Here is a 24,134-nt window from a genome sequence, read left to right on the forward strand (position 1 = left end):
TTGATAAAAAGAAGGGGGAAAAAAGGCCAGTGAATGAGCCATTTTATGAATGATAATTACTGTATTTTCTTGTATTGTCTTTAGTGCTGCAACCTCGTACTTTCCCAATTTGGGATCAATTAAGTACATCTATTCTATTCTATTCTATTCTATTCTATTCTATTTTGTTCTATTCCATTCTATTTTATATATCCAATATCCAATATATCCCATTCAAAAATAAGAGCTGATTTGGCAAAAAAAAAAACAACCCAAAAACAACTGCATACTGTTAGAGCGCAAACACTGTATTTTATTGCCCTCTCAAATTAAAAAATGTAAAAAAAATAATAATAAATCGATAAATAAATAAATAAAATGGGTATGTGAAAGAAAGACCTCCCTCCCCCATTAGTACACAGAAGGGGTTTGGTCCACTCCAGGATGACACAGGCCTTGTGTGCCCGCTGTGAGTCTGTTGATGGTGGTCAGAAGACCCTCCATGAAAGCAGCCTGCTGGTGCCTCGCTCCCGCAGCCTCCACCCATAACTGCTCACTTTCCCCCGTCTGTCGCTCAGTTTGTTCCCTCAGTAGGTCCAGGAGGCTCTGAAAGTGGGCGTGGCTCTGCCGGCACTCTTCCTCCTCCAGGCGCAGCATGTCTTTCACCAGGCACACGATACTCGCGTCGTCCCTTTTTCTCCTTCCCACCAATAGGATAGAATAGAATGAACTTTATTGATGCCCCAAGGGGGGAAATTTGTGTTGTTACAGCAGCAGCAATAGCAGGACAAGACAGAAACAGCATCAATGTGATGTGTGCCAATAGCAGCAACACCATCAACAATAAAACATAATAATAAATACAATAAAGATATATATATATATATAAAAAAAACCTGATAAATAAGATAAAATAAAAAACGTATGTTCAATCTAAAGTGCTGGGGTTGTGTGCGTGTGTGTGTGTGTGTGTGTGTGAGAGAGAGAGGGAGAGAGAGAGAGAGAGAGAGAGAGAGACAGAAACAGTAACCTATCCCCTACTTAGTTACAGTACAGTACATTTTCCAGTGTCTATACTTTACTTGAGTATTTTTTTTTTTCTGACAACTTTGCTAATACTGAGCAACTTTCTGGGTTCTGTGTTTTGGTCACATGACAAAAGCAGCCAACTAACGTGGGTCAGCCACAGACAGCCGGAGAGTCCATCACACGGTTCCTGTTTTGTCCCAAATCTCAATCTATATATGTATATACTGTATATATGTAAAAAATATGTATATATTCCAGGAAGGGGGGAAAATTGTATTAAACAAAACACAAAAGTATGAATGATTATAAAAGGGGTTCTGAAATAAATATAACCATTATTAATTCATTATGTATTCAATATTATCAACTGCAGTATGGTCCATTTTCCAAGATATGCTGTAAATATTTTGTTGTCAAAAGCTATTGATGTGTTCTCATATTTTAAAACATTTATGGGACAAGTATAGGATGTCTAAGTCACACTAACTTGGCAATTTCCGGTCAGAAAATGCTTGCATCTGGTCTTTGTGATCTTTATTTTTCTACTTTGCAGTATTACTCTTTTTTTCAAATTGGCAGTTGAGCAAACCACAAGACTTCCTCTTTTTATGCACATGAAGACTGAAACCTGAGATCAAAATAAGTCCGTGACAATCCTTTACACACAGAAGACAGAGCGACATCGACTTTGGCACCCTGAAAGCTTATCACCTGCAGCAAAACACTTTAAAAATAACTGTATTTTTTTTCTCCCAAAAAAAAAAAAAGGTAACGTCTGATGAATTCCCTTCTGCATCCCTTGTTATACTCAAGAAACTTCTTTCAATTTGTATGGTGTTGTCTTTTCTCTACAGACAAAACTGACATGGAGCTCATCAGAAAGATGCACCTTCTCTGCTTTGTGCTGGCGTTTACACTAGCTGTCACCTCAGCTCTGAAGACACTCGATTCAGAGCAGCAGCTGCAGGACAGCGGCTTCGGTCAACCGCCGCCTCGCCACGGTCTGAAGTTGCTGGTGTGGTACATCAAGAGCTGTCTGGACAACAACATGGGGGCTCTGTGTGATCCCAAGCGGGGGCAGTACGGCTTTCATAAGTACAACAACTTACAGCAGCTGCTCCCAATCATCAGAGACAAACAGCAATACAGCTATTACACCATTGGAAACCTCCACTCGCCCGGCGCGGAAGACCTGCCCTATGAAGTCAGGAAGTACTACAACCCCCGGGACCGCAGGAGTAACATGGACAGAGTTCTGGTGAGATACAACAGTAATAACAACCGCGTGGAGGCGATATATGCATCTGCCCACTATCGCGACAAAGAGACATACATAATTGGCCAAAACCTTTTTGAGGCTATTCGAAGGCAATATTATGACATCATCAGCGTATAACTGTAACGCGTCTCGAAGACACCTTAACAGCTCTCAGCTCTCTGACGACAATCCGATTCATTTCGTTGTGATTTTTTTTTTTCTCCTGCTGTTTTTCTCATTTTATCAGCCTGCTTCAATAATGGAATTTTTAGGCAAACTTATTTTCTTGCACAGCATCTCTAATCTTTGTGTTTTGACCAATGCTTTTTGATATTTTTTGGAAAATGAATAAATTCTCCAAATGTGCTGCCTAGAATAAAATAATACGTTGTGTCATGTATTATTACAAAAAAAAAAAAAACGACAAGTGCATTTTACTCTCCAGGTTATTGCACTACCCCAGAGCTACGAGGTTTGTGGATTATTTGTGTGGTTATCAATGTGTCAAAGTTAAGTTGAAATATTCAAATATAATTCTGGCATTATTTAGCACCTCATCTGAGAAATGCAGGAATAAGCCAATAACAAAAAAAAAAAACTTCATTACAAGTTGTATCTAATTTAATTTTCCCAAATTCAACAATTATTATTAAAACACCTTGAAAAAAATTAACAGAGACACGATGACATGAGCTGTCAGTTGGTATTATATACAAAAGGTAAATTAGACTACACTTATATAATGCTTTCCAGCACCTTCACGGGTACCCCAACGCGCTTTTTACAAAGGCCTCACATTCACCCATTCATACAACTATTAATATCCCTGCATTGACAGTTTCAGACAACATAAACACATGATGCATTAAGTAGCTATCACAATGTAGAGTAAAGAAAGTGAAAGAGAAAGTGGGATGGAAGTTAGGCATGAGTTAAAAGTCCCACTCATTGTCACATGGTCACCCAAGATGGACTCACGTCTATTTAACTGCTTGGTTGCACTAAATTAATTCAGATCTTTATGTAAGCATTAGTTATTAATGTGGTACAACGTTGCCTGCTACGTATCGACACTGTCAAAATTAGCAAGAGGTCCAGTGTCACAGCAGGCAGGTAGTCGGTCAAAATGTTGGTGTTGAATGTTGTGAAACAAGGCAGTGCCTCACACACCCCCACGGCCAAAAGGCCCAGGCTCTCCGCATTATGATGACAAAGTGCCCTGACACCTGCAGTCCCCAAAATCCACAGAAAGGCCTCATTCATCTTCCGCTTTCTGTCACCGTTTGGATCGCTGTGTGCTCGCAGGTCACAAAATTGGATTTGAGTTGAAACTCCCACTCAGAAATACAGCCAAGCTCTTTAACACAGTGGATAAATGTGAGCAGATTTATTGGCAAAGAAATATGTGCCACATGACACTCCCTGGGTTTTTTTGCCCCTACGAATGCATAAAAGTTTCATCTCCTCCTCACTTACTCTCTACCTAGACAGTTTGATTTCTTTTGTTTAAAACATTGCATGTCTTAGCTTCTCAGATAGGTTTTATATGGCCACAATTTCAAGTCGACTTAAAGGTCCAGTGTGTAATATTTGGCTTGATTTAAGATTTTCATAATGTAAAAGCTTAAAACACTAGCCGTAAATATATGAATAAAAGTGTATAATTGCAGTACAATAATGGTTTTCCTACCCATAGAACGGTTATTTTATATTAAATAAAAAATGGAATATACAGCATAGATCAAGGGTCTTCCTCCCAGTTAGCTGCCATCTTGCACTGCCATATCTCTAAGGAAGCCTGGTAGGGACAATCCAACCGCCTGACAGCGCGTTTCGTATTTAGGGTGAATGCTCGCGTCTTCAAATGAACCAACAAAGTCATAAATCAAGCCAAATATTACACACCGGACCCTTTAAGGCTACAACTGACCCTCAGAGAATTTATTGTATTTATTATTGATTATTGAATTCTCACACAAAAATGGTTTGTTGTGTGGGTGTGAGCAAACTCAGCCGTTTCTTCGCCCACATAAACGTCCCTTGCTGGCTCCAACCGGCCACATGCAGATAGTGACGCTGATTTAACAGTGGTGCTCTTCCTCGTCCTTGTGCTTTGTTCATGTTAAATGGAGTCTCACAGATATCAAATTGAATGTGGCTCTTAACGACGGCTGACTTTGATGATTCTCTCTCCCTCCCTCCATCCCTCTCTCTCTCTCTCTCTCTCTCTCTCTCACCATCCGTAACAGAGGCCAGGTTTTCTCCAAATGGATGTTGGGGGGTGGGGGGGTGGGGGTCAGTCCAAGCTCTCTGACAGAATTGTAAAGCAGCAGAATGAACAGATGTCTCCAAATGATTAATGGCCCTACCCCCTCTTTACCTCAGAGGATCTTCGTGCCCATGCATCTTGAACCCTGTACCCCCCCCCCCCACGCCCACCACTAATTTCTTTTAACTTGCTGCCTCTCCTCTCTTTGCTCTTGGTTGAAAATGCTTCCTCATTTTTTTTTTTTTTTTTTTTATATTTCTCCCTGGAGTGACATCACCTCTAGTTTTATGCATGTTTTGGAGGGAAAATGAGAACAAATTGGTTCACTTCGTCGCTAGACTGATAAATTTTATGGGGACATTATAAGTTATACTCATCAAAAGCCATCCCATGCAGTCTAATTTGGAGTCAGTGCGGTGTACAGGCAGCGTGCCGTTATGTGGAGGGCGCCTAAGCTGTGTGTCATGTTTTTCGCTCTGAAATTAAATAATCTTGAGACTTGGAGAGCAACAGCGTCCCCTGCTGCAGCAAATGCGGAGGGAGGGGGGGAAAAAAGGAAACCTGTGCACGGTCTCTGGGGAAATTGGCCATTAAAATCCAGCACTGCATGGTAATGAATACAAAGTCCATGGTAAAGGGCTCACATTAAATATTTACACTTGCGCTTAATATTTCATGCAGTAATTTTGTATTTAAATTGGATTTAATATTTAATATAAATACAGAGCTAAGTGGGGTATTCTATTCTCAAACACTGATCCAGACACCTTCCCTATAACCTAGGGAGCGAGTCCGACAAGGGCAGCATGCATATGTAGATATGCAAAAGGTAGAGGACACAGGGAAGAGAGACAGAAACATCCAGCTGTCTACATCTGAGGGCTTAGCAGGAGTGTGGATGATAAGGTGCCATGAAATGAAGAGCGGGATCAGAGTGGCCACTTGTCAATGGCTTCTTCAGCTGACATCACCGCAGCGTTGCACTTGAGTGTGACTCCTAACTGTTTTATCAAGATTGTGCTTACTGACAGTGCAGCACAAGTGAAGGTGGGAGGGTGGGGGGGGACCGGGCCACCTGCACATGACAGATCTTTTTTCTATGTTTAATCCAAAGCATGTTTGACCAGGTTAGAAATTCTGGACCTTGAGAATCTGGCTTTCAAAAAGATGATGGTGGTGGTGCAGGACAACTTGTCATTTTAAAAAGAGTACAAATCTGAAATGAGATGAAGTGGCTCTATAGGCTCTGACGAGTCAACAAACGACCAGAAAGCTTGATTGGACGCTGTCAAGTTCAAGGTCCAAATTAAAAGAGACAGTATCCCACTAATGAAAATGTGTTGGCTATTGCTAGCTTCCAGCTATTAGTTAGCACAAATTTATGTTGTAGGTGCATTTTTACGAGTGTTTTTTATTTTATTTTAAATATGAACAACTGTGTTATTCAGGTTTTCCAGTGAGATAATGTTTGAGTCATGTATTCTTCCACCAATATGACAACACAGAGTTTTGTTACGGGCATCATTTAGCTGTTTTGATACAGCTAAATGAGACAAAGATATAAGCTCCCTTTAATATTTACTTCCATTGTGACTGCTGCTGTGGTGGTTTTAAGTGACTTTGCTCACAAATATGAGAGCAAAGTGATGCAAGCAGCCAGAGAAATCAACATGAAGTTCAACAGAATGCAGTTTGATGCAAACTACCAAGTAAAACTATGTAACCATCTCCAACGAGGGTAGTGAGTCCTCCCAGCCACAGACACAACAGGTGCACGCCCCGTACAAATGATTGTTGCGTGCTTGAAAGACCCACCACGATGAACTGCAGAAACTACCCAGACACCAAACACTCAAAAGGGGTTTGTAGTTAAACTCCTCAATAATGTTCCTACGAGGCATCTTGTGCGGTTGAGGCAACGGGACTGTGAGTGACAGCGTCGGGAAGATTGCCCGTGCACTCGACCAGAGCTGAGATAGCATACCAAGTACCCTCGAGGGCACGTCATTTTCATCAGCGGCCGTCAGGTAAGCTGTCACGTCAAACCTCCAGCCTGGAGGACGAAAGGGCCGACCGCACAGGAGACACACGTCTCCAGTGGGGATGTATTCAGCCGTGCTTCCGTCCTTTTTTAAAAGGCAGGCATTGTGTGTTGTGTTGTGTTGTGTTGTGTTGTGTTGTGTTGTGTTGTGCCACCACCACCTCTGCCTACTTCTGCCCACTGAGCAAGCAATAGTCCAATCCAGTGGTTCTCAAAGTGAAGGCCACTCTGGGGCAAAACATTATTATTACATCTAATGTATAATAATATATCATATGATTGACTGCCAGTCAAAAACCTTGTTCATGATGTGTGTGTGTGACTGGTTTGCTCCATTTATCAAGGTGATTTGCTGCTAATAATGAATATCAGAATTGGCCAACTAAAGTAAGAAAATATGAGGTAGCATAAATTAAGTATGGCTTTACAGCCATAGAGAAAAATGGCCATGATTATCAACATGTGAGTTGATAGCATTCTAATTCCAAACAAATCTAACAATGAGTGAACAGCAAATAAAGGTAAGGAAATACATTCTTAAAGTCGATGTTTCTTTCCATATTTTTGCAATATTGTCTGTTGGTTTGTGAAGGAGGTCCCCGACCAGAAGCCAGTGCTGTTTTGCGGGGACCGCGGCGTGGAAAAGTTTGTGAACCCCGGATCTAGTCAACAATGTCACCTACTGAAATGCCGGTGCTATATTGAGAATAAATCAAGATAAAAATGTAGCAAGCTTTTATCTGTTAAAATCTTTCCTACATAATAGATGACATGTGGGCTTCTATTTTTGGAATAAGGAACGTGATTATGAAAGTCACTCAGCACGTTGTCTGTCCAACAAAGAATGCATTTTGTAATAAATAATAAATGGTGTGTATTCAATTCCAGCCAGGTACCTCTTTGAGGTAAATGAGGAGTTCATTTCAGGGTGATAACCTGTGCAGGACGACAGATGGCCACTTAATTGCAAGTGAATAAATCTAATCTAATAATAAATCCAGCATTTTGAAGATGAGTGAGATGAGCTACGAGTGAGCGCCTACTAAAAGTGGCCCGAACCGACAACATCTGGTGTGGACTTTTACAGTCTAAATCAAGGAGAGGGACGTCGGACCACCGCAAAAAAAGGTGCACTCACCGAAGGTCATCCCAATTATACCTGACGGAAGTGCATCCTCACAAAGCACTTTTCCATGAGAAGTGTCTTGCCGTGGAATTTTAATCGGAATAAGAAGGTGGTGGGTGGGCGGGAGGGTGAAGGTAGCTGTCTAGTTTTCACGGTTAAGATGGTAATACCAATGTCAGGGCGACAGCAGAGGACGAAGCATTCTGCGGGGCAGGGAATGGAAACTTTTTTTTTTTTTTAAAGAAGTGTGTTGGGAGGGATGGGGGTACTTGCATGCAGTCCTGACTCAACTGGTTGACCAGCCCTTGTTGACGGATGTGGTGAAAAGATGGATCAGTACTCTCAGACCTTGACAGCTGTAAGCTTAGCTTTGCTATTACTACAATACCCTTTCCTATTGTACAACGAGGCAAGAAATAGTCCAAATTGACCTTGTGAACCGAAAGTATTTCATCATTAATCAAGAAATGTATCCGTAACCCGTCACTGCTGCCTTGCGATGATTAAAACATTTCACGTCATTATTTGAGAAAGCTCTTCTCACCTCTTGGTCTCGGTGGGATCAAAATATAAGAATTTTATAACTGTTAGTTTGCCAAATAAAATATCTAACCATGAACAATTCAAACTACAGCCTTAAGAACTGTTTGTAGAACCGTGTCAACACTTGGTACCAAGCAAATACGTGAAATAAGCTGACTTGCTGCGCAGGTGAATTCACAAGCGCAATATCTGTTTACATCCTCTCCCGTTATTTATTTGTACACTTCACCAGTGTACACTGCACTATTCCTTTTTTTTTTTTTTGCTTTGTTTTTGCACTACTTTATCTATTCACAATGTATGTGTGTGTTTTTATCTTGTTGTATTTAAACTTTCTTACAAACACCATGCAGGAGTCGTGCTTCTAATTTCATTGTATGTTTTGTTTTTTTGTTTATTAAATGACCAAAAAAAAAAGTTTCTGATTCCGATTCTGATTAAAGAGGGACTGTCGTCAGGCCACAGTGTCTTCTGTGTCAATGGCAAGAGGCATTTAAGGTGAAAAGAAAGGACTGCGGATGCATGATGCCCTGTTCCGTCTTTGAATAGTTACACAACACGAGTGTTTGCAGGAGTGCGTGTGCAAGGACAGAAACATATAGCGAGGCGGCTAAAACGGAGTTTATATGGATCTTCTCTGACCTCTGAAGGGAAGAAAAGGTAACTGGGCAGAGTTTATTGGATTACTAATGATTCGGGGTGACAGCCTGCCCTTCTTAGGTACACAAGAGGAGACAAGAGCGTTCTCCATCTCAAGACTGCCACCAAGTGGACAGAGTGAGTGAAAATGTTAACGTCAACGTCGTCGCTGGAGCAGATGCTCTCGTGTTGTGGCCAAAGTACGCGGCAGCAACACGCGCCAGGATTAGTTTGAAACGAGACCCAATCATCATTCAGAATGAATAAATGTATATTCTGAAAATGACATAGAAATATCAGCTATTACGCTCTATTTTACCACGTTGTTATGTACATGAGGTTACACATTTTTAATGCAAATAGTTTCCTGTTTCTATTAGTTTCATAAGAAAAAATAAATAAGAAACGAGTAAGGAAAATTTATTAAGAAAAAAATGTCAAAAAAAATCAACATCTTTTTTTTCCTAAATAATAATAATAATAATAATAATAATAATAATAATAATAATAATAATAATAATAATAATAATAATAATAATAATAAACGTATTATGTGTGTTTTTTTTTATGGATGCATTATTCAAGGAAAACTAAAAATGTAATGTGTCATATACAGCCAGCTTTAAAATATACTGAACGTCTACGTCAGCAAAGCCCGCCCCTTAAGTGTTCCTTGATCTGCACGTTGATTGGTTGTTAGCTCTCTTCATCTCCCGGCCTTAACCAATCGTATTGATCTTGCGACCCGGCTGTTGTCGCGGGAAGTATCAGACTCAAAACAACAACAACAACGCAAGCACTTGAAACGAGTTCTTGATGTTCTGAACAGTATCCTCCTGCTTTCACAGGCGAGTTCCAGCTTTGTGTTCTTTCAAGAGCAATAACGCACAAAGTGACTCTATTGGAACTGTAATGCAAAATTCTTGACTTAGTAGTAAAGTGTTTTTGCTAACCCCTCGCAAGCTAGCGCTGCTAGCCGAGGTGACAGCTTCAACCATAGTAACGGAAGTAAACGGTACCTCAGTATTGGGGGTCGGCAAGGTGGTATTTGTAAAGTAAGAGGACTGTTGTCTTTGAATTATCCAGAACTTCGGGTTTTGACTTGTTATCTTTTGTCAGCTGGGCACTCGGCTCGGTGATCACCGCGAGCTCCCTGAGTGTTTTATATCAGTTAATGGTTCTTCTTTTTTTTTTTTTTGAGCACTTGCCTTGCGTTGCTGTCATTCAAAGTGAGGTCGGAAGAATTATACAGTGGCTTAAGATCACGAAATGACACATGCCGTTGATTCATGGGCTCTTGAATTATGTTTCGCTAAGCTGTTTGTATTAGAATATACAGCATCTAAAGACACACTTGCTTAACCCACCTTCTGTTTTTTTGGTATGTTTTCTGTCAGGATTCTTAGGGAGGATGGAGTGAATGCTTGGACAATGTCTCACAGACTAACCAAGGAGGAGCTCGACAAACAGTTTGAACTGTTTCTTAAGGAGGTAAAAAAAAAAAAAAAGAAAAAAGAAATGGCTCACAGTGTAACTAGCAGTTAAAGTGGCTGATTTCTGGGCTCTGATATTTGAAATATGCATATTAGCATTTACAGATAATAGATATTATTGTATCAAATGAGTTCTAGGAATAGATTTTATTTGAATTGACAAAAAAAAATCTGCATATTTCTGAGAGGGAATTTGAACTTTAAACTTTCAAAATTAGTTTGCCAGTCCAGACCATCACTTAGCAAAGGGAGAAACTGAGAGTTGTATAGTGTTTTTATAGTAATAAAGGGTCTCATTTACCAAAAAAAAAAATATTTATGATTTTTATATTGGTAAAATTAATATAGTATTAATATACTTCCCATAAATACATGGGTACATACATCGGTATTGAAAATGGATGGAGTCTTTATTCTTGTGTGAGCGAAGCAAATTCAACCGAATACAGTAAATAACTCAAGTGGCAATGTTCTATTTTCCTTTCAGTCCGTTTCAGACGACTCTGCTGATCTCGCCAGCGGTGATAAGGAGTCAAGCACCCAAAGTGGCCCAAAATCAGGCCAGAGAGCGGCGGTGTCGTGGTGGGAAGATGAAGAATTCAGCTCTCGGGGAGGAGAGAAAGGTAGAAGCTGCTCCATAATCAGTATAAACATGCTGTTTTCTGTGTTGGCTCAGGAACGTATGACATAAAGCATCTATAATACCATAAATCTGTGCTTTCTGAATATATTCGATCAACAAAAGGAATCCGTTTATTTATTTATTTTTTATTTAGTCAGTTTTAATCATGTAGGAGACCAAAGTTTGTCCCCTTACCTTTCTATCACCCACTTTTGACCATTGCTACGTCTGATCTTTTATCATTTTACAAAAGGTCCAGTTTGCATTGACAATTCTGAATGTTTCCCTTCATGCCATAACCAAACTCCCTCAGACGTTACATGTTGTAGGTTGCAGGCACAGGACTCCATCAGTGGTCTCCAGCTTTTCATATTCTTAGCAATTCTCATAAGATATATCGGGAACATATTGAGTCTCTCTGCAAAGAAAGTCAGAGCCAGTACGGACGACAGTACAGCGCAGAAATATCGATTTTATTGATCAAGCTAACAAACTCATTCTCTAAATAAATAACACAGTGGAGGCCATGTGTGTGGCAGTTTGGATCGTAAAGCAATTTCATACCTTAATGCCCCTCATTTCTTGCCACCTTTATTCTCAATAAGTAATTTATACAGCTCGCTTGTTATTTGTGCAAACAGGAAAAACATGTTTGTTCCTTTCAGTGCATAGATGAGGAAAAGGACCACAAAGCCAGGTTTCATCGTTTGCGTTTTTCCCACAGAATCTTTGGGGTCCGGAAAGACGTTCAAGAGGTTTTTGAAGAAGTCTCGTCCCATTCAGGAGGAGGAGTTGGACCCAGAAGACCCCAGTTTGAAGAAAAACACGCCGCTCCTTAGAGACGATACAGGGAGAGAAGGTGATCCACAATGACAAAAAGCCAACAGAAAAAACAAGATTATAATAACAACAACAATGAGTTGGCTCAAGTTCCTGATTTAGATTTGTCATATCCTAAATATGCTATTTTTTCATAGACATTTTAATGTATTACACATCCTCTTGTTCTAAGTTCATTTCTTCTATGATTTGCAGCCAACACAGCTAACAAAGGCCTGGACACCCTGGAGGAAGAAGAAGAGAAAGCCAAGTTCTTTGCTCTGCTGGAGGCTGAAGCCTCAATCATTGACTACTCCAAACTGAACAGGGAGCTGGACTCAACCACCTCTACACTTGGTACAAATCTCAGGTATTGAAACCCGCAGTCGGATTTCACCGTCCTTTGCCACAAAAAGCACGAGAATTGGTTGAAGACCCACAAGGATGTTCTGGAAGCAACACTTGTTGTTTTTAAAAGTGACAATTCACATTCATCTTTGTCAAGAACAGAGAAAATATAGGGTTAGGGTTTTATATATATGTGTATAACCTCTGCAGGAAGTCTGAGGACGCATCAGACCAGGAGGAGCACCATGACGATAATGCTGATGATGGAACGAAGGCAAAAGTCCCAGAGAATGCCAGGGAGTTCTCAAGTAAGAGTGATGAACCTTTGGCGAGCCGTAGCTTTCCTTGCTCTGTCGTCTCTGCCAGTTAAGCCCTTTCTTCCCGTGTGCAGGCTCTCCTCACTACAGTGAAGATTTTGAAGAAGAAGGAGATCATGCAAAGGAGCCCCCTGAAGAGGTTTGTGTTTGAAAAGTCACTAAAGCAACGCAAAATGCAAAGCAAATAACACAGGGCAACAGGTTCTTATCTTCCTATCTGTTTCCTTCCACTGTATTTACTTCCTGCTGTGCACACTAGACAGTCATGGAGCCACACATTTCACATCCGTTGCTCAGTGTAATAAATAGAGCCAACAACCGATACATTTTCACGTCTTCAATGTAATTTCTATTCTGAAGTTGATCCTTTTTTTTCATTGAGTAAAAGCCTTTCCAGCCTTTGACAACAGGCACATACATATACTGTAGTACATTTTGTAGCACTGGCAGTAGTAGACTACAGGGAAAACTATACTTCCATAGAATAATAGCAAAGGTTTGTGGGGGAAAGTGAGGAGCTGCAAGACCCATATTCATTCATATTTTCACATTCTGTTTTTCAGAAATCTGAAGTTTCTCAGATTCTTGCAAAAGGTAAGAGAGAAATGGTTGCATTCACACCAGTACTAAAGCTATGCTGTGTGTGTGTGTGTGTGTGTGTGTGTGTGTGTGTGTGTGTGTGTGTGTGTGTGTGTGTGTGTGTGTGTGTGTGTGTGTGTGTGTGTGTGTAATCTAACATTATGCTTATTGAAAAATCACAATTTATTTTTGATAACATACAGCTCCAGTTTTCCAGCAAATTTGTATTTTATTTTTTTAGGTCTTTGTGTGTGAGTAACCACGAGATTAGAATGATTTACTACTTTACTACTCTACTTTTTTGTCTGCTTGTGTAATCTTATACTGTGTCCATGTCTCAGTTTCTCTCTATGATTCATTGGATGATACTGGTGGAGAGGACAGAGGGAAGGACACGGCGGCAGAATCGCTAGACACAGGTAACACAGGGAAACCACAGCCTTCATTTCTTCCGACGGGCGGTGACTGTGGCGAACCACCATCACTCCCTCCACCCACACGCAAAACTCAATTGACAAAGACAAAGTAGTATTTACTGCGTTGTTCATGTTCACACATTCATTGTACTCGCATAGTTCGTGAAATAAAATTCTAAAAATAAAAAAATATTTGTAGTGTAAAAATATGGTCTCTGTATCCTAAAATTCAAAAACACAATGTGTTATATTTGATAAAATCATATCCTTCAATATATATATTTTTTGTCTTTGCTTTTCTTTCAGGCCATGCTTGTGTCCAGAGTGGAGCCTCAGAGACGGAGGCTCTTCATGAAGCGTACAGACAGATACACGTGAGAGATTCTGACGTCAGCCTTTACCAGATTGCAGGATCTCAATCTCTCTCCCCGACTCCACTGGCCAGAGACTCTCTTCAGCCCAGCTCTACCAAAGAGTCAGGTCAGACACCAACAAGCCACGACGTTTGAAGTTGGCTCATCTGGCGTAATTCCTGTGTACGCAGCACATATAACCGCAACGGTTCTGTGTGTATCTGTTTAATAAAATAGTCTAAGCACCGTAATTTACAGATCTTCAACAGACTCTGTCTACACCGTTGTTCCCATCTTGTTCATTGTGTCACAGTTTGTAATCCGGCAACAAATTGTGGAAATTATTGAACACACACTTAACACTTAAGCGTTAGTTAGTTGTTGATAGGACTCACTCACATTGCTCTTGTTTATTCACATTGTGAAAGGAAACCAAATTCAAAGCAATATTAGGTGCTTATTATTTGTATCATTCTTTGAATGCAGATCTTCCCACAGCAGAGGAGTTGATGAGAACTATCCGACCAGAGCAGGACCACGTGAGAGGCTTCTCCCTCCAACCTGTCAGGTGAGGACTCTTAGTCTTGCTGTAGTTGTCGGTATTTTTTGTCAAAAGCTTGAACAAATATAAGAATCAAAAAAAAAACAGCTGCTACATTAATCCAAATAGCGAGTTGACAAAATACAACCTCAATTTATGTTACATTGGGGTTCATCATGAACCTGATTTAAAGAACGTAATCTTAGTTTGGGTACTTTGTGAGATGGCTGGAATTAATATTCAACCTAATAGAAAAAGGATCTTACTTGAAAAAAATGCTACATGAAAGATGCGTAAGCAGTTAGAATGACCCATTAATGTCTCAATTAATGTGCATTAAAGAATAATACAAGTTAGGAAAAAAGTATGAAAAAGTCAGTGAATTTAAATCTTACTTGTGCCCCACTGAGAATAAAATTGTTTTTAAAAGTATTAATTGCTTACTCAAAAATCGCTGCAATGTGTCTTTAAGTCTTCTTGTGAACATTTTATCTTGTACTTCTGACATCAAGTTTGACAAAAACCCACTTGTGACAAAAAGTTAAACATACACCTTGATGCCCACCAAGCTCCCTGAATGTGACAAGTGTATCTGATCTGTTTGTGGTATTAGCGTGTTATTAATAATAGAGTGTAGTACAGGCTTGAATCTTAAAAGTTAGAGTGATTTTTTTTTTTGTTGTAACTTTCTCAATTGCAGTGGTGCAAAACCTCTCTCGGAAAAGACTGTGCACTTCCTGGAAGGAACTTTTCCTGTGGCGACGCCGTCACAGTCGAAACATTCAGGAGACCCCGAACCAGCCGCTGGCATTCCAAGACCGAACTCCTCAGAACCTTCCGACCACAATCAGACATGGTGTATTAAACAGGAAGTTGAAAGGCTGATGGAGGATCACAACAAGTTCACCTCTTCAAAACCTTCTAAAGCTCCTGCAGCTTGCACACAAGTGGTGAGACAAACATGTAGCATTTTTATTTTTCATTTTTAACCGTGCTTTTCTTTTTAGATTACTTGCGTCTTATGTGGGAAATAATTATTTTAATTAAAAGCTGATTTGTAGTCTGATATTGACACAATGTATTAAGATTACTTGGGGGGGGGGAGTAAAGTATAGCCAGACATATCTGTACTGCCAGACAAACCCAAATACCAAGCCAGCTGTTTAGATTAGTAAAGTGCTGATGAGGCTGGTTGGCCGAGACAAAGAAAGGCGCTGATTCAGAAAAGGAGCACATTCAGCACTGGAGCAGAAAACATATTCAAAGGAACAAGTGGACTTCGTCAGTTCGCTTTCACAATTGCAGTGCTGAAATTTCTTCTCCAGTTCTGCTTCTAGAGTGTGCCACTCGTCAAACAGTCAGCCTGGATTTCTAGAGGAAAGTGGTCTTCAAGAGCCACAAGTTATGATATTGATATCCCGTAAAGTTACAGCAGATGATTGGTAATGTTAGTCTTCCACGGGCTATGTAGCATTGGAGATGTTCAAGGGAGGTGACGGAACAGCAACTACAAAAGTCTTTTCCACATGTGCGTCTTCATAAGGAAATGCACTTGCTATTAAGCCACAGAGAAGGCCAAGTAGCACTGCAGCAGATCAGAAGTACTGGAGACAACACACTATGGAATCGACCATCACAGATAATGTAGAACAGATCCTGGATGAGTTCCTAAAAGTGCTTTTTTATGATTGACTGAAATTAAATCCAAAGCCTCGACTATCAAAACAAGTTGAAATACAACCACATTACTCTTGGCACTTTTTAAAATTCTGATTTTTTTTTTCTTATTATTATTATTATTATTTACATTGTCGGCAGGTCTCCCATCGCTCCACATTTCCTCAACCTTCTCCCTCTTCAGTGAGGAGAACCACTGTATCCCCTGTAAAACCCAGGAGAGCAGAAGGGAGAACAGGGATGACTTCTAGGACGTCAGGACGCGGTAGAACTGCTGCAACGGCAAGAACTCAGCCCGCCGTCCCCCGTCCTGCACAACAGTCACAAGAGAAAAACCAAGTCAAGAGCCAAGACCAGGATGAAGGTGAAGGTTTTGTTCTATTCCAGCCCTTTGAACTGCGCGTTTCTTTCACTTTTAAGATAAATTCTTTCATTTGTTTTGTCCTTCTTTACAGATTTAGGTATGACGGTGAGCAGTGGCTTGGTGGCGTCGGTTCAGTCCTTAGTGGCCATCCTCCAACAGCAGATTGACACCAACAGTCACCAGACTCCTGCTGGCTCACAGAATGCTGCCACGTTGCAGAATTTGCCAACAGACAATGTAATGCACTTCGACTCTTAGGCGAGCTTGCTGTTGTTCGGAGCCTGAATCTTCATTTAACTTAGGATTTGGTTATGAGTTTGACTAGAAATTGATCAATAGAGTTCATTGTCGATGTATTAGTGAGTCTAGATGTCAAAAATACACAGAAAACCCAGTCGTGTATTCGCCCCATGACTTTTTGTGAGCTAATATTTCAACAGATATATAACATTTACTGAACAGCAGACTGTTCAGTCATCATACAGTTTCACTTGCGACATGTCTCGGCCCGCATTAGACCAGACAGATAGATAGATAATGCAATGTTACTGTGGAGTTTGACTGTGGTCAATGCAGCTGTGTTGATATGTTGCTCAGGGTGAAAACGGCCCTCTGGTGGAGGAGCTCAGACTCCAGTTGGCGGTAAAAGAAAAAGAACTGCGAGTGATGAAGGATGGAGCGGAAGAACTCAAGTTACTGCAGCAACAGAACTATGTACTACAAAGCAAGGTGCAAGGACGAGACCAAATGTTATTATGTGCCCTATTTTAAACTCTGCTCCCATTACTTTTAATCTTTTTTTTGTTCATTTCATCATTGTTCTGAATTTAGGTGTCTAGCTATCCTGATTTGATATTTAAAAGTAGTTTCTCACCTGTCTTTAGCTATATGACAAATAAGGTTCTCAGCCGTACTCCTTGACTTCAAGGTTCAGTGTGTAATATATGTAATAATGTATTGTAATATGGTGTAATGTATATGTAAATGTTTTTTTTACTTCTTAGTTGCGATGTGAAGTAGAAAACAACCAGAAGAAGGCACTGGCTGATGTCACCGATTCTGCAAGAGAGGAAAGAATCCAGCAGATGAACAAAGAAATCAAAGAGCAAGAGGTGCTGATCAAAGGTTATCAACAGGTACGATTTCTTCTGTGTCAACGTTTCCATCTGTTGGTTTAATCTGAAATGTTTCACTGTGCCAAAAATGTATCTAATTTCTTATTCACCACTCTTATAGATGGAGGCTTGAATGATTTTCTTTCTCAGTCATGTCACTTTGATTTAGTCTTTTTGCTGTTGTAAGCACAGTGTTTCGTGTGTTGCAGGAAAACGAGAAGCTGTACATGCAGTTAAGAGCTCAGAAGACCAAAAGTAAAGCCAATGAAGGAGCCATGTTCAGTGAGAACCAGAGGCTGCTGAGTGAACTGGCACTAACAAAGTGGGTCAACTAAAATGTTTTACTTTAATTCAGGCCTTTACGTCATACATACATTTGAAAGCAGCATCCTGATGCTTTAGATATGGTTTTCACCGGTTATATTAAAAATACACACTGACACACAAAATATACTTTGACATCGTTATCATTATTATTAGTAGTAGTAGTAGTAGTAGTAGTAGTAGTAGTCGTAGTCGTAGTAGTAGTAGTGTAAAGTACCTTTGTTGTCTCCATGGGTTTCATTTGTTTTTAAAGAGAACCAGAGCCAAAATGTCAAATTATCTCCGCTTTGCCATAATAAAGTTATTGCCCTCAAGTGAACCTGGTTTGATTACATGTCATCCACCATTATCATAACAGTGACAGGCACCGCTGCATTTCCTGAAATTACCCAGGAGATATTTTGGGCCAGAGTTTCACTTCCAACTAGTTAGAATGGTAAAATGCTGCTGTGTGATTAATAAGCTCTCTGCGATGCCCTGATGTTCTCCAGGGAGCAGCTGAAGAGAAGCTCCGAGTCTTTGGGCAGTGTTTGCCCGGTGGATTTTACTCGACGCATTGAGGACTTGTCAGCTCAAATCATCGTTTTTCAAGTAAGTCGTAAAATCACGCGCTTTGATAATGCGACTTGGGTTTTATTTGACACATTGACCGCTTGTGTGCGTGCAGAGAAACGAGGTGCAACTGTCAGAAGAAATTGGCAGACTGAATCAGGAGAAGCAGGCCCTGACTGCTGACCTGAAACGGGTGAAGAATGAAAGAGACCAATTGAAAGCCCAGGCCCTCTCGGCTTCAGGTGTCTAATTCTATCTTAGCTAATTGTTCTCAAGGAGACTAAATTGGAAAAAAAAACATAAGAATAATTTGGATTGGGACACTCTTCCTCCCTTCTGAATGTTTCAGGTGACAGAGTCCATGAGACGCACGCACTCCAAGATAAGCACGAGGAGGAGGAGGAGGAGGAGGTGGCGTCCCTGAAGAAGAAGCTGCAGTGGTTCACGGAGAACCGGGCCCTGCTGGACAGAGACACTGGCCGACTGAAGGCTGCTACGGCAGAGATCCAGCAACTGAAAGAGCAGGTTGGGGTTTGTTCTTACTCACAGAATGTAAACTACTATTTCAACGTTATGTTTAAAAAATATATATATGTGTGTGTTTGTATATCATGGCATGATGTTCAGGAAATTAATATTTGAATATACTGAATGAAAACCCAAATATATTGAATGGACCTTGAATATATTAATTGAAACCCCGAATATAGTGAATGAAACTTAGATATATTGAATGAAACTCCAAATATATTGAATGAACCCAGAATATATTGAATGAAATCCAAATATATTGAATGAAAATTTTAATTTATTGAATAAAACTGAATATATTGAATGAACCCAGAATATATTGAGTGAAATTCCAAATATATTGAATGAACCCCAACTATATTGGATGAATCTCTCATTCAATATATTCAAGGTTCATTCAGAGTTTTATGTCAAGGTGGCCAACATTTTAATCATACTGTGGTCATGCCTCTTTATATTAATACAAAAAAGAAGAACAGAAAAAAGAAGCTGGTCTCCATTACAGGTAGAAAAACTCAAAACGCAGGTGAGCAAAAGAGGCTACGATCAACAGAGGAAGACCAAAGAGAAGATAGTGGCCATGAAGAGGACGCAAGACCTGGAGCGACAGGTTGACCACACAAACCAACTGCACAATTTACCACTTTGGTTTCTTTTTCTTTTCTTTTTTTCTTTTTTACAGTGTGTGTTTCTCTTCACCAGGTTAAGGAGCTGGAGCAGATCCTCAAATCTAGAAACCCAAACTCCCTTCCGGCCCTCATCTACGCTGTTGCCAACGCTGACAAGCAAAACGAGGCGTCTCCTCCCAGCAGCATCAACGCTCTACTGGAGCGCAGAATTCAGCACCTGGAGGCGGAGCTGGAGAGGCACGAGGAGGAGGCCAAACGCAGCATGCGGGCGATGGAGCAACAGTTCCAGCGGATCAAGGTGACCTCGACTTTGCTCCGAATGATCATTTGTGTCGCATTTTGGTCCGTGCGTGCACATCGGTGTCCAACCATGTGTTTGTTTCTGCGCTGCACCGTGTTCAGCTCTGCTACGAGCAGCAGATCTCCTCGCTGGAGAAGCAGCTGGAACAGAAGCAGCAGCAGCAGCAGCAGCAGCAGCCAGGAGTGGAAAACGCCACCGCAGCAGCAGCCAGGACCCAGACTCTCAGGCAGTCTTTGGAGGAGAAGCTGCAGCGGGAAAAGAAAGCTCACCTGGAGAAAGAGGCTTCCCTCCAGAAACACATCGAGTCCCTGCGGCTGCAGCTCAAACAAAAGGTTTGTACCGTAGCATCAGTCATGTGACCTAATGTGAAAAAGCTCTTCGTGATTTGAAATATTGCTGTCTGTTGTAATCGTAATTTTTCAACTTTATTGTGTACTAAGACAATACAGTGACATGGACAGACAGACAGTAGGAGGAATAACAAACAACAACATTAATGGTTTTGGGAGTGTGTGTGTGTGTGTGTGTGTGTGTGTGTGTGCGAGAGCGTAGCATATATAGTATTAATATATAACATTGTAATAGCAATAATAATACATAATATATAATAATAATAAATACTTCAGAGGAAATGGTAAATAGAAATAAGAAAAATTAAGAAAGAAGGGGAGCAATAAAAAAGGGGGTTCAGTCACAAAAACAATGTAATGTTGATTTGTAATTTCTTTTCAAAATAATAGCAAGAATAATAGTGTCAGTCCTCTTAATAAAAATCACCTTATTAATAATAATAATAATAATAATAGCAACTACAATGATGGCAATGAGTGGGAGTAATAGCAATACGGAGGGGAGGGGGGAGGGGTTCATCCATCCATTCATTCTTTCATCCATGTTCGCCCATACATCCATTATTATTTTTACTATTTCCTCCAAGTTTCTGTTATGCAATATGTATACTATACTATAGTCCAGCAGACCTCAAGCCCTCCAGTGTTTTCAGAACAGGAAGCGCATCGCTTGAACTCGCAAACCTTTTCTTCCCTCCAGACGGACGCCAGCCCGGGGCGACGCCAGCAGCGCCGAGCCGAGGAGGCGCTGGGCGCCCGACTGGAGCGTCTCAACCAAGAACTGGCCACCAAGACCCACACCATCCAGGAGCTGAGCCGCACCGTGGAGAGGCTGCAGCGGGAGCGACGCCACATGCTGTCCAATCCCAGCGGCGCCCGCCGAGCGGAACCGAGCTCGGCCGACTCCAGACGACAGCCGCGGCCGGCCAGGGTTCACAGTCCTGCTGCTGCCGAGGGGAAACGTGGAGGCGAGGAGACGTTCCCTGCTGCCCAGTATGAGAAGACCTACCAGCCCACTGTCTTCACAGGTATTGTGCTTATTATGCCGTATTCTGGCAGATAAAATCAAACAGCTGGAGGCTATTTTACGTTTTAAAAAATCTCTATATTTTATTATAACTGAAATGGGTTCTGTGGCTCTTTTTTTTTTTTTTTTTTTTTTTCTCGATTTCGGCTTTTTCCAACAAATTGGAATTGTAAAAATTATCATTATTATTATTATTATATTATTCTACTTATTTACTCGCATTCCTTTTTCTTTACAGACACTCATATATCGGAGGTCCTGCAGGAAAACGAGGCTCTCCAGCAGCGTCTGCAGCTGCTGGAGCAGCACTGTGAGCAGGACAAGGAGGCGTTGAAGGCCGGCGCTGAAGAATCCAGAGCAGAACTGTGCAGGTTGCTTTATTCATTCAAGCCAATTTAGACAAAGCTCTCTTTTCCAACGGCGCCTTGATTACAAACGCCGCAATAATAATACTATTGAAACCACATAGCGAGACCTGTACTGACAACACTGTAGTTCAACTGATGAATAGGAATCAACAAGTACATACGGATTCAGAAAGTGTAAAATCAATAAGGATGCTTTCAAAATGATGAAGGATTCAGTGCTTTCCTATTCAGCCCTTACCTGGGCTACCTATTAATTTGACCTAAGGACCCTGCTTGTTTAATCATGACTTGTTCCAAATGGGATCAACTGAATTTATTTTCCAAACCGCTTTACGTCCGAGACGTTGGGAGTAAAGACGAACAGAAAGGCTGAGTCGTGAATCTGAAAAGAGCAGACGTGCAGTCCAGCTTACAAACGTCCCTCACTGAAGGACCAACGTTCCCATTTGATCCGTCAGACTGCAGGAGGACTCGGCCCATCAGCTGTCCTCCCTCAGGGCCCAGCACCTGAAGGCGCTGGACGGGCTGCGCGCCGCGCACGCCCTGGAGCACTCGTCCTCCAAGGTGGCCCAGCTCACCAACCAGCTCAGGACTCAGCAGGTGAGAGACTCGTCGACAGGCGGACCCGCCGGGCGTCGGCGGACGGAGCTCGGCTCAGCCTCGACCCTCCTGTGCTCGTCGTCACTCTGCAGATCACCGTGAGCATTCTGCGGGACCAGCTGACGGAGCTGCAGCCACTCAAAGATGCGCTGGCCCTGTCCAGGACCAGAGAGGACACGCTGCAGAACCAGGTGAGGTCCACTTGGGACACTCCAACACGGGGACATTTTTGGTACGAAACTTTTTGGATCACTGGTTACAAAAAAATCTTAAATTAGATTAAAAACGACGTCCGTCCACATGAAACTGCAAAATCCGCCTCAAGCAATGTAATACGCATACCAAAGCAGTACGGGGGTGATAGATAGATAGATAGATAGATAGATAAAATATTAAAGCTAAAAAATTGCCAGAATACACTATAACATATAACACTGTATATATATATATATATATAATACTGTATTTCTCCACCACTGTGCACGTTAGCTAACCAGACTCATCATGGAGCTGAAGGAAGCACGAGAAGCTCAGAGTCCAGTGGGGAAACTCCTGAGCAGCCTGCAGAAGAAGATCGTCAACATGGAGCTGAAGCAGCAGCACCGGGAGCAGGAGCTGCAGCAGGTATTGATCCTGTGTTAAGCCACATTTGTATGATGTATCTTCATTTGAAAGACAGACAGTTGTTGTTTGTTACATCGAAGATGCAAACAGAAATACACAACTTGTACTCTGGCTTACTGACAGTTAGTCAGTACACGGTTAACCGGCTATTTGCCAACATCCCCAGGGCCTAGTGTCCGCGCAAACAAACTAATAATAATCATGCTAATGAAAAAGAAAACAATAACTGAGCGTTTGACAGACTTTCTCCAGGCAGCTTTACCAGAAAGCTGCCCAGGCAATAGGGAATAATACATGAAATGTGTTCAAGTCCACTCACCGTCTGAAAGCACTCAACAAGGTGTGAGCTCGCACCCTCGCTTACCCTCAGTTGCTGCTCCTCCAGGTGATCATCGGGTCCATGCACGTGCTAGAAGCCGACCAGCAGCAGTCAGAGGTGGCGCTGTGGAAGCGTTTGGCTCAGGAGAAGAGCAGGGAGCTGGAAGGCTTCCGTCTGGAGCTGGACTCCATTCTGGACATCCTGAGACACCTTCAGAGTGCCAGGTGGAGGGACGCTCCTCCCCTTGGAGACCCCCAGAGCACTAAACACCGCTAACAGCCCTGATAGACATCCGTTAAGAGTCAACACTATTTATGAATTTTAAGGAAAGTAGATTTCAGATCATGACCTGTGACCTCAGGCACTCACTGGTGATTGATTCACTTGATATCTGATGACATTTTTTACTTTAAAACTTTTTATTTAAGGCTCTGATCAAAAATGTTGAGTATGTATTTGTACATTTCCACTTGAACTGTTTTTAAAGCTGTCTCTAAATTATTGAAGAACTATTATGTTCATATTTTAGCCACTTTGGTTTTTAATAAAAGCATCATTCTGATGGCATTCATTTTACTGAGCTAATTTTTTGCGATGAATATAGTATATAAAGTTTTATGGGTACAATTTATGGGTCAGATTTTTGACCAACAACGTGTCAACAAGGGCTTAAATGACTTGTCTGTTTTGACAAAAAATAAATAAACTTCTAAGGTAGAGTATAAAGCATCATCAGCTATTTTATTGAGAGGCACCAACCTATGTTTGAAATCTGTTGTCTTTGTATTAAGCTGTGATGCTAAAGATAGTGTCTTCGGTCACATCTGAACTTCAGAAAACTCTGTATCATCTCTACAATCACACAACTCAAGATTTTACTTTTTAAAACAACTTTTTTTTAATACAATTCAGCATTTACAAAGCATTGCCGTGTGTTTACAAAATTCCAAATCATTTATTTTAGTCTTACTACATTTAAGA

General features: G+C 41.1%; 2 protein-coding genes across 2 annotated transcripts; both read left to right on the forward strand.

Moving 5' to 3' along the window:
• The first annotated feature begins 1,626 nt into the window (after positions 1 to 1,626).
• On the forward strand, positions 1,627 to 2,652 carry LOC142898230 (uncharacterized). The gene is made up of 2 exons (XM_076041065.1): positions 1,627 to 1,776; positions 1,863 to 2,652. The coding sequence occupies exon 2, from the start codon at positions 1,874 to 1,876 to the stop codon at positions 2,402 to 2,404; it is 531 nt and encodes a 176-aa protein (XP_075897180.1). The 5' UTR covers positions 1,627 to 1,776; positions 1,863 to 1,873; the 3' UTR covers positions 2,405 to 2,652.
• A 7,605-nt stretch (positions 2,653 to 10,257) lies between these two features.
• Positions 10,258 to 23,720, forward strand: cep162 (centrosomal protein 162). The gene is made up of 28 exons (XM_076040797.1): positions 10,258 to 10,375; positions 10,865 to 11,000; positions 11,724 to 11,858; positions 12,035 to 12,188; positions 12,377 to 12,474; positions 12,558 to 12,622; positions 13,047 to 13,077; positions 13,404 to 13,487; positions 13,782 to 13,958; positions 14,318 to 14,399; positions 15,073 to 15,321; positions 16,187 to 16,413; positions 16,505 to 16,650; positions 17,011 to 17,142; positions 17,418 to 17,549; positions 17,738 to 17,850; positions 18,344 to 18,443; positions 18,520 to 18,646; positions 18,754 to 18,929; positions 19,441 to 19,545; positions 19,638 to 19,862; positions 19,967 to 20,197; positions 20,916 to 21,243; positions 21,481 to 21,613; positions 22,069 to 22,210; positions 22,303 to 22,401; positions 22,700 to 22,834; positions 23,220 to 23,720. The coding sequence occupies exons 1-28, from the start codon at positions 10,268 to 10,270 to the stop codon at positions 23,427 to 23,429; spliced, it is 4,080 nt and encodes a 1,359-aa protein (XP_075896912.1). The 5' UTR covers positions 10,258 to 10,267; the 3' UTR covers positions 23,430 to 23,720.
• Positions 23,721 to 24,134: the final 414 nt, after the last annotated feature.

The sequence above is a fragment of the Nelusetta ayraudi genome, unplaced genomic scaffold, assembly GCF_046127955.1.
Source record: "Nelusetta ayraudi isolate G7.1 ecotype Tasmania unplaced genomic scaffold, CSIRO-AGI_Nayr_v1 ptg000063l, whole genome shotgun sequence".
NCBI classification, from domain to species: Eukaryota; Metazoa; Chordata; class Actinopteri; order Tetraodontiformes; family Monacanthidae; genus Nelusetta; species Nelusetta ayraudi.